Raw genomic sequence first — 10,517 nt, forward strand, 5'->3', positions numbered from 1 at the left:
GTCCTGAGTCTGTGCAAATCTTTGGCGAACTGGTACTTTTACACTGTCAGGGACAAATACCAATTAGAAAACATCAACAAACCCACCTGATTTTTACACACTAAGATTTGCTTGTGGCAGAGCATTCTATTCCTTTTGCTGTAATGAATAAGTCAGTCACATCCACTAGATTTCATCAAGATTCTTTTCTGTGATACATTTGGATTTGAGAAAGCAAGCATTATTAGACTTTTCAAAGCCTGAATTATACCTTGTTTGCTTAAAACTCATCTCTCAGAAACTGCTTGTCTGAATGACCTCAAATTATGCCAGTTCTCCTCTTGCAACAAACTACACTTACAAAGTCTGGAGTGCACAAGTTTGCAGGATCTAGATAGGACCAAAAACACCAGTAAAGAAAATATTACTAACTTAACTCTGGACTAGCATTTCTCCATATTAAACATACATACTGAAAAGAAATCTAAAATCAAAATTAGTTTCCATGTAGGAATCTAATGAGACAATTAGTCACTTCAGTTCTGAGACTCTTGTAGTTAAGACATTTATTTCCAAGAAGTATACAACAATTCCATCACTACCAAATCAGAAATAAGCATATTTGTATGAAAGAGCTAGTTTAACTTCACCTGGTAAAGAGATTCAGTGCATTGAAGTTCATTAACTAAACTGACATCCACTCAGTTTTCATATACTGATGAGAGACTTCACTGGCATCAACTAGAAGTTGTGGTGACAAAAGTATTTTCTTGGCAAAACTCAACTTAAAGTAATATTTCACATGAAAAAGCTATGTTGAAAGAAGGTTATTTAGGTTCCAAGTTTCCATAATTGAAAGTTAGGAAACGTTAGCTTTATGATTGCAACCACAGTTGTGCCCCCTTATGCATCCATGCTATGCACGGAATAAGACAGAAGCCCACTTAGAAAAATAGTATGCGATCATGTATTTAAAAACAATGTAGGGGAAAGAATTTAGGTTGCTTAATTTATAACTGTCAGTACACTTCCTAACTTTCAAGTTCCGAACTTTCAAGTCACAATCAAAATAACATTATTTTAATGTAGCTATGTATTCAATTTCCTGGCAAAGTTTTCCTTAATATAAATAAATGGTGATTTTTAGCAGCTTATCTCTCAACAAAACATGAGCAGAATTTCATGGGACAAAGAAAAGGCACTTCTCTAGCCTAAGGACTTTCTCCTTGCTTAGTTTCCAAAGCCTGTGGCAAACAATGGAGGTATGGGGGGCCTCAAAACAAACAAAGCAAAACACACCACTAGAAATTTTTTAAATTGGAAGTATTAGGCAACATAAATACAGAGCTTGCTGCTATCTTCACCATAATACCATACATTTTGCCAAAAGACAGCAAGTTTGTATTCAGCGACCATAATCTTTTCACTCATTAACCAAAATTTATTTGAATTAATCTGAATTTAATTATTCTATAAAAGATTAAGATAGGGAATATAACTTGTTTCTTGTGGCAAGATTATGTCATCTACCATAGATTTATAGATTCCAAGACCATTTATAGATTCCATGGTCCATAGAAGAGACCATTTTGATCATCTAGTCTGACTTCCTGTATAACACAGGCCAGAGAACTTCCCCAAAATCATTCCTAGAGCAGATCATACAGAAAAGCAGTCAGTCAATCTTGATTTAAAAATAGTCAGTGACAGAGAATCCATCACAACCCTTGGTAAATTGTTCCAGTGGTTAATTACTCTAAGCATTAGAAATTTAGGCTTGAGCTAACTTGACTAGCTTCAACTTCCAGCCATTGGATTGTGTTATACCTTTTTCTGCTAGATTAAAGAGCCCATTATTAAATATTTGCTCCCCATATAGATACTTACAGACTGTAATCAAGCCACCCCTTAACCTTCTCTTTGTTAAGCTAAATAGACTGAGCTCTTTGAGTCTTTCACTATAAGGCATGTTTTCTAATCCTTTAATCATTCTCATGGTTCTTTTCTGAACCCTCTATCAATATTGAGTTGTGCGCATCTGGACTAGACAATAGTTCAGCAGTGGACGCACCAGTGCCAAATACAGAGGTAAAATAATCTCTCTACTCCTACTTGAGATTCCCCTATTTGTGCAACCCACATTAGCTCTTTTAACCAGTATCACGCTACCAATAATTGAGAGTCCCACTATTCATACTTAATGCATTAAAATGGGTGTTCAAAGCTAGGAGAAACACTGGGTAAAATTTGAAAATGGGAAGTAGTGATAAGCTCCTATATGCCAAAGTTACTTTTGAAAATTTTATCCTAAGTAATTAATTTAATAAGCCCACTAATTTGGAATATGAAAACATATTATAAAGGCTTGGTCGTATGTCAGTACTAAGATTCAGGTAAGATTTCCACTTAAAGCAGAGATTTAGCCTTTTAAAAAGAAAATGAATACTATGCACCTTCCCAAAATTTACAGCACAATGTTGGTAAAGATGGAATTTTCTGGGACTGCCAATGAATTGCTTAGTTTGAAGCAAATTTAAAAATGAATTTTTGAAATGTCCCAGTGATTGACTTTTTGCAGACCGCCTTTGATAACAAGTGGCTGGTTTGTCACCCTTCAATCTTTCCATATAGTTAAGACTCATTACCAGCTACCTTTGAATATACATTAGATTTTAATTACGCAAAGTTATCAATGATTGTCAAGACAGCAGGGAAAACAGGAAAAAACAGACAATATAGCTGTCACATCCTATACTTATCAATGAAGCTCTTTATGCCTTCAGTAAAAGTTGCCACTGCATCACCAATGGATGATGTCACAAGTAAAGATCATCACTATTTTCCATGGGACTGAAGCTACAGGCTGCCCTCAAAGATGGCTGCCATTTCACTAAAACCTGCCACTAGTTGACATAAATGAAATGTAGAACATCTATGTTTTGTTGGATGCTGTGCCATAATTTACATACTGTAATGTTTTTTCACTCTGAGGTTTCTGTCAAAAGGATATTTTTCTCACTATGTGAATTAAATAAGCTATTAAAAAAAAAAAAGAAAACCAACCACAAGAATCCCTGTACATACACATCAGTAGGATTTGAACCCACAAATCTTCAGATCCCCTACACCATTTGAGTTACTGAAATAGCCTTTTGTTGTTGTTTTTTTTAAATGTGGGAAAGACCTAACACACACTTTGATCCAGTAAATAGTTATAATTATCTGACAGTGGTTCTCAACCAGGGATGTGTGTACCCCTGTGGGTACAAAGAGGTCTTCTGAGGGTACATCAACTCATCTAGATATTTGCCTAATTTTACAACAGGCTACATAAAAAGCACTAGCAAACTCAGTACGAACTAAGATTTCATACAGACAATGACTTGTTTATACTCTTCTATATACTATATGCTGAAATGCAAGTACAATATTTATATTTTAATTTATTTTATTATATGGTAAAAAGTAGAAAGTCAGCAATTTGTAAGTAATAGTGCTGTGACACTTTTGTATTTTTATGTCTGATTTTGCAAGCAAGTAGTTTTTAAGTGAGATGAAACTTGTGGGTACACAAGACAAATCAGACTCCTGAAAGGGGTACAGTAGTCTGGAACAGTTGAGAACCACTGTAGTAGATGGTAGGAGGCGGCCTGAGATTGCTGATGGCTGTGGGAGAGGAGTGTTACCTATGGTCAGAGCAAGGGGACTAGTAATCAGGACTCCTAGATTCTATTCCTGGCTCTGGGAAAGGAGTGTTGTCTAGTGGCTAAAGCAACAGCTTAGGCAGCATCACCAAGAATTGACATCCAACAAATTCTTTCTAACAGTATGAGACTGGGGTATGCAATATTAAGAACTTGGCTTCTGCTCCTAGTAAGGACATTCTCAAATAAGATAACACGCAGATTGTGCAAACTGTGTGATTGATACTTGCCTACCTTCTAAGGTGGTGGTGGTGGAGAAATGAGCCCTTTTTCAATAAAAAGTTAAAAAGCAACAGAGGGTCCTGTGGCACCTTTGAGACTAACAGAAGTATTGGGAGCATAAGCTTTCGTGGGTAAGAACCTCACTTCTTCAGATGCAAGTGACTTGCATCTGAAGAAGTGAGGTTCTTACCCACGAAAGCTTATGCTCCCAATACTTCTGTTAGACTTGCATCTGAAGAAGTGAGGTTCTTACCCACGAAAGCTTATGCTCCCAATACTTCTGTTAGTCTCAAAGGTGCCACAGGACCCTCTGTTGCTTTTCACAGATTCAGACTAACACGGCTACCCCTCTGATAATAAAAAGTTAAAAAGTGAAAAGAAATGTAAACAGCTAAAAGCAGACGAGAGATCTGAACTCCTTTCCTGGCTTCCAGTTCAGCTCATCTTTCCCTACTAAAGGTCTTTTTATGGAACCTCTCACCCTCTCTTCCCTTCCCCAGACTCAGAGCTTGATTCAACTGAAATACTACACTTGCACGCTCTGCTTGCCATGGGAAAATTAGACTATCCTGAGTCAAGAAGGCAGCCTCTTGGCTCAGTTCCAATGGGACTGAAGCCACGAGGAAGATGACCAACCCCTACATTCTAACAGTTAGGAAACAGTAAGGAGATGAGCAGAAGTTTTTGGCACAGACAATCAGGAAGCAGCAATCAGAGTTCCAGGGAGAGAGCAGCTATAAGCTCCAGTGTTACGGACTCAGCAGCTTCTGTAAAGTTCTGCAATTCTGAGATGCTCATCCACTGTACGGAGCTATGGCCAGCCTGGTGGAGTAGATAGGGTAATTCACATTGTTCTACTGCCCCAGGAACATGAGCTCCCTTGTGCCAGGCTTAGGAAGGGCAGCTCCTCCCCCTGTCCCCCACATCAAACATCTTTGCTTCCTCCGTATCCCTACAAGCCATAGGAAATACTGAGATAAATCCCGGTCTGTCCTTCCATGCCCAAAGCCTCCTTTCACTTGTCAAATTAAGAACCTATGAAAATCCATAAACAAAAGTTTCCCTTAGACGTGGTTAAGTTAGGCTTTGTCTACACTAGAAACTGAACAGCAAAAGTTTTGTCGTTCAGAGGTGTGGAAAATAAACCATACTCCAACGACAAAAAAGTTTTGCCGATAAAAAGCGCCAGTGTGAACAGCACTTTGTCTGCAGAAGAGCTCTCCTGCTGACAAAGCTACTGCTGCTCATTGGGGATGGAAGTTTTTTTGTTGGCAGAAGAGCTCTCTCCTGCTGACAAACAGCGGCTACACTGTGTGCCTTTTAGTGGCATGGCTGTAGTGGCACAGCTGTGTCACTAAAAGGTGCGTAGTGTAGACATAACTAAGGTTATGTGTAATATCCCCCAGGTTAAAACCCAAACAAAGAAATGCCAGTTATAGGTCCCCTCTTACATAGCACATTTCCTTTGACAGTGACACACTCCATGTTGTCAGAAGGAAGTTCCTTCTGCCTCCAACTGACAAGGAGACACATTGATCTCCCTCAAAGTAGAACTACAACCTAATACTTCCCCCACAAACATGACAGTTTACGTTCAACTTGTGCACATCAACCTTGAATATTTGCTAATACTGAGTCTGTAATTAAGATTTTGCATTCTACCACAAGGAAGATGTGTGTTGTGCGTTGTGTTTCTTTATTAGTTGGAGGCAGAAGCAAGTTCCTATTGATGAGGAGTCCATCACTGGAAATATGCTGTGAGGGTATTCGGGTACAGATAAAAGGTGTCCCATAATTGGCATTTATTTGCTTTATAAGGCATGCACAGTTGGGGGAGAACATATTAATCAACCTGGATCATCTTTAAAGGTAGTTTTTTGTATATGGAATATAAAATATACAGAACTACATTTTTAGACCAGTTTCCTTTTCATCAAACTGTTTTGATTATAAACTTTTATCCCTACTTATAAATCCTATAGCACCAGATGGCAGCTTACATGCATTATTAAACAGCTACTCTGTTACATTAAGATGGCCTACAGTTATTGATTTGATAGTATCACAATGCAACAAATATGCTACTGTTATTACTAGCCATACTTCACATCAAGCCAGAAAGCTTTTCATATTTATTCCATGAGTATGATGCATAAGAATAGGAGAACCAATTTTACAAGAAGTAACAGATTAGTCTGTCATTAACATACTGGATGACAATATGGTGGTTGCCCAATAAGAGATAATCACCAAAGAACTATAGAGAAAGTACCTTATCCTCCAGAAATCAGCCTGCCCTAACCTCTCTTCTCAATCTCAGGGCTAGACTATAAACAGTCTGTTACAATCATATTCGTTAACTTGCCTGCATGTAAATTCAAAAACTGAAATGATCATACACAATTGGTTACAAGAATATGGAAACAGAATCCACTTTGCAGATGACATACAAAAAGCTCCCACTACAAAACAAATGAGCAATGCACCCATTGCTGCAGACTTGCAAAGCAGATGCAATAAAGTGGTTAATTATTCAGTTGACAATCACACTACTGACAGCAACAGAAGACTGCAGGAAGCGAATCCTCTTAGTTTATTAGCATATAACAAAGAATGGTGGTCCCCACAGAAATTAAGGAGAACCAACTATCCCAATATTTTAGAGCATTAGTCTAATATTAAGGCATTTATTAAGATAAAGGAATTGACTTCCTTACAACCCCCTCCCCAAGGAAATCCTTTTTTTTTAAAGTGTTTCTTTAAAAATCCACTTCACATGTGTGTGACAAAGAGGATAATGCAAGGCGCCCATGGTCTTGCAAGTGTTACTTCCCCCACAGTTTTTTATCCCATGAAGAAAGTTAGTCACCTTCACCAGTCAGTATTATTTATTTCAACAACCCAAGCAGGTCAGCTACCATCACCAATTTAACATAAATCAGGGCAGTAGTTCCAATCCAGCCTGACAACACTATGCCAAATGACTACCTATAAATAAAATTCCTAACGTAGTCAGGCACCTTTACAAGAAAAAGGTTTTATTCTATGTGCCACCACCTGCACCTGCCTTTCCTTTGTCAGTAGGACTGTGGATTTTCTGTGTTTGTGTTGGTTAGTCCACCATGAAACTAACACAAATAATGCTACTATCACAGGGATTGTCTGGAATAGCCCCTTTCCTTCAGATGTGTGCTCAGACTAAAAAGTGCACCCTAAATGTCAAGTGCCCTCCCCACGAAACACCTCCCCCCCACCCCCCGCTTTTCAACTGATTATAACAAATCCGCCACAAACAGGGCACAAAGCCTTGCTAAATAAACAATTTCCTGGCATGCCCCTGCTGCCCCCACCATTTCCAGGTAGGCACCGGATTAGCCTGACATTTCAGGCTAAGCCAAGCGGGGTTTCAGGCCAAGGGCACTCCGGGGCCACTCCTTTTACTCGCTGCCAGGCGGCTCTTTTGGAAAGAAGGCAGAGCTGGGAGGCGGTGGTTACGGGGCTTCAAGGGTCACATCCTGGCGGCTAGGGTGTTACCAAAGGAGGCGCCACACCCAGTGGGCGGCCTCTCCTTTCCATGCAAAGCCCGGGGTTTAACCCCGGGGCGTGGGGGGGATGACTAGTCGGCGCTGCCCCTCCCCAGCCAGCTCTCACTGGTCCAGGGCTGCTCCCAGCTCCGGGGCTTTCCTCCCCGTCCCGCCGGGAGGTGTCCGAACCGCCCTCACCGGCGATCCCTCCATCGCCCGCCCGCCCTCCCCCGACAGGCCTCACCCCACTCGAGGAAGTCGGAGACGTATCGGTCCCTGCGGAGCGGCGAGTCGCGGCTGCACTCGGTGTAGAGCCCGACAATCAGGTCCAGCAGGGTCTCCACGCTCAGCGCGTTCTCGTTGCGCCGCGGCCCGTCCAGCAGCAGCTGCTCCAGCATCTTCAGCCGCACCTTGGCCGACATGGTGCCGCCGGGCGGAGCCGGGGCGAGCCGGCCCGGGCAGGGGGACGGGGATGGGGATGTGCGGAGGCCCGAGGCGCCGCCGCTTCAGTGTCCCCGCGGCAGCGGCAGCACCATCCGCTCCGCGGCACTCGGCTCGGCGGCCCGGACCCGGCAGCGGCGGGGTCTCCTCCTCCCCCTCACGCCAACATCTTGGGAGCCCCCCCGGGGGCCGGGCAGCTGCTTCCACGGGTTCTGCCCCAGGCCCGGCTGGTCCATTGACCGGTCCGCCCGGACCCGGCCTCCTGCGCCCGCCCGCCCGCCGCCCCCGGCTTCTCTCAGCGCCCTGGAGTCCGCTACGGGGAACGGGGGTCCGCCGCGGCTGCTCCGCCTAACGGGACCGGAGGCCTCAGGTAGCCCGGGGCAGCAGCGACTCTTCTGCGGTGGCGATCACGGCTCTGTCCGGAGGAGGCACCAAGCGGCCCCAGCCGGGACCCAGAGCTACGCCCACCACGCTAGCGTCCCCACGCACGGACGTGCGGGGCGGGGCGAAGCCGCACTGAGGAATGTTGGAGGAAGCCGCTTGCCGTAGTGTGAAATGAGGAAGGGCAGCTATCAAGTGTCTTTAGAATGAATTCCGCAGATTCGTCACCCGTAAGCGGAGGCGAAACAATTCGTTCCCCGGCAATGGAGGGGAAGTGGAGACTTTGGCGTCCCCTCAGCAGATTCGCATCGGCTCCTCCCTTCTTTCTGATCTGCCTCTAGGAAAATTGCGGCAGCTGCTTTGGGGGGTTTCAGGTCGGGCCCGTGGGTGAGGTAACCCCAGGGCAGGTGTCACTGCAGCCGCCCATGCAGAGCGCAGCCCCGGGCAGGGCACAGACAGAGCCGTGCGCAGTGGGAGGGGTTGGCTGAGCTGGTCAATAAGGCAGCCCCGGAGCCGTCAAGTCAGGGGCCGGGGCCCCTTCACACGCGATGGAGCAGCGCTTCGGGGCCGGGACGGACCTCTCAGAGTAGGGTTACTCTGTTATGATTTGAAATGCATCTGGGGGTCACTCCATCCCAAAACCACCGCCCAAGCTTTAGTAATGGTCCATCACTGGGGGGAGCGGGGAGTGCTACACTGTGATAAAAGGTAATGTAGGGGTAGCCAAGCTAATACAATAGGTTGTCAAAAAAGAACATACAGGCTATTTTATTTAACCCAGAACAAATGGAACTGGATTCCACCTCCTTACAAAAACATTAAATAGATGAATATATAATAAAGTATGTATAAAGGATTGAAAAAAAATACATATATATACACACACACACACTCTCTAACTTACTATTAAGTGTACTTAACTACATATATTTCTCTAAATGAAGAAAGATATCTATACCTATCTCAGTCTGCACAGGCTATTATAGGGTTGTTTATTATATCTAGTTCAAAGTTCCCCTTTCCCCAAATATCTCACTGGGTACTATCTACTACCCAAGTCACTCTCTGAGGCACAAGCACCTCGCATAACTTCCTGAAGGAGAGGGACTCAGCCCCAGTGATGCTTGCTTGTGGTAGTACACATTAGACCAGACCCACTGGAACAGCAGTACGTTGGGTGCTCCTGTTCTGCATCTCTGGGACAACATGAATCAATGATAGGAGATTACTAGAACTAATGCTCAGGAACAAACACGCTGATACTCAAGAACATGCCATCAAACATAGTTTAAAGCTGGCTAGTCAAGTCGGTCTAAGGGACCCTCATGTGCATGTCTGTCTGTCCTGCTCAATCTCCATCTCTCAATTTACTCTTGACTTCCCTCTGTTCCTCTGGCTGCCCTCTTGCACTCTCGCTGTTTCTCTCAGTTAACTCACAGACTCTCAGTTTCTCTCTCTCTCAAGTTCCACAATACCTGCATCTGTCCGTCAACTGTCTCCCCTCTTCTCCTCCAACTGTCACTTCCCCTCACTTAGAGGGGAAAAATGAGTGCTTTCACCCTGAACACACCATAAATCCGATGTCCTCATACAGCATGGAGTATTACATACTGGAAGCGATCGCCAGGTATCATGGCCACTTAGGGTCGAATGGAGTATGACATGGTGGAAGCTCTTGTTTTAGGGGACATTGCCCCTCAGGCATAATGTCTTTTCTAGGACACAATCACCGTGGGCCATGGATTGTGATAACATGCTGGAGATGTTAGTTGGTTCCATGGATTGTGACCACCTAGAGACACTGTCTGGCATGTTGGGAGCTGTTATCTCCATGACCTACTCAGATCCAGATGTAGAACTGTATGTTGGTACCTGTCAGCTGCATGCACTGATACCACTTAGCAAGCGTGGTCTCAGACTGAGACCACAACTTGTCTAGTGGTCAAACTGATTATACTAAAAATCTGCACTTCTAATGTGTAGGGAAGCTACTACGGAGTGTCTCTACCTTTGTTGTCCCATTCCCTTCCAAAAAACATTTTACACAGAATATAGAGGTATTTTTATCATTCTAACTCTCCATTACTTCCTGGTTATAGAGAGATCACTCTCTCTAACACTGCTAACTCTATTGTCACATCTGGCTGTAGCGCCCTAAGCATTTTAACTGTCAGAATTGGCTTACTCCTGCTGCTGAACTTGAATGGAGCTCTTGGCATTTTCCACTTGTTACTTCTGTTGTAGATCTTCCTTAGAATGAGTTGAT

At 43.7% G+C, this 10,517-nt stretch overlaps 1 protein-coding gene across 12 annotated transcripts in view; it reads right to left on the reverse strand.

The window, feature by feature from the left end:
• The window catches only part of CDC42BPB (CDC42 binding protein kinase beta), a 117,066-nt gene extending 108,779 nt beyond the window's left edge, over nt 1-8,287 (reverse strand). For all 12 annotated transcript variants that reach the window (XR_010600766.1, XR_006176362.2, XR_006176361.2 and 9 more), the window contains exon 1: nt 7,674-8,287. Coding sequence is in view for 8 of the 12 variants with exons in the window: in XM_065593652.1 (XP_065449724.1) it covers nt 7,674-7,851 (178 nt within the window). In the remaining 4 variants the exon portion in view is untranslated. The remainder of the gene's footprint in view (nt 1-7,673) is intronic.
• Nucleotides 8,288-10,517: the final 2,230 nt, after the last annotated feature.

This window comes from Chrysemys picta, chromosome 4 (assembly GCF_011386835.1).
Source record: "Chrysemys picta bellii isolate R12L10 chromosome 4, ASM1138683v2, whole genome shotgun sequence".
Taxonomy (NCBI): Eukaryota; Metazoa; Chordata; order Testudines; family Emydidae; genus Chrysemys; species Chrysemys picta.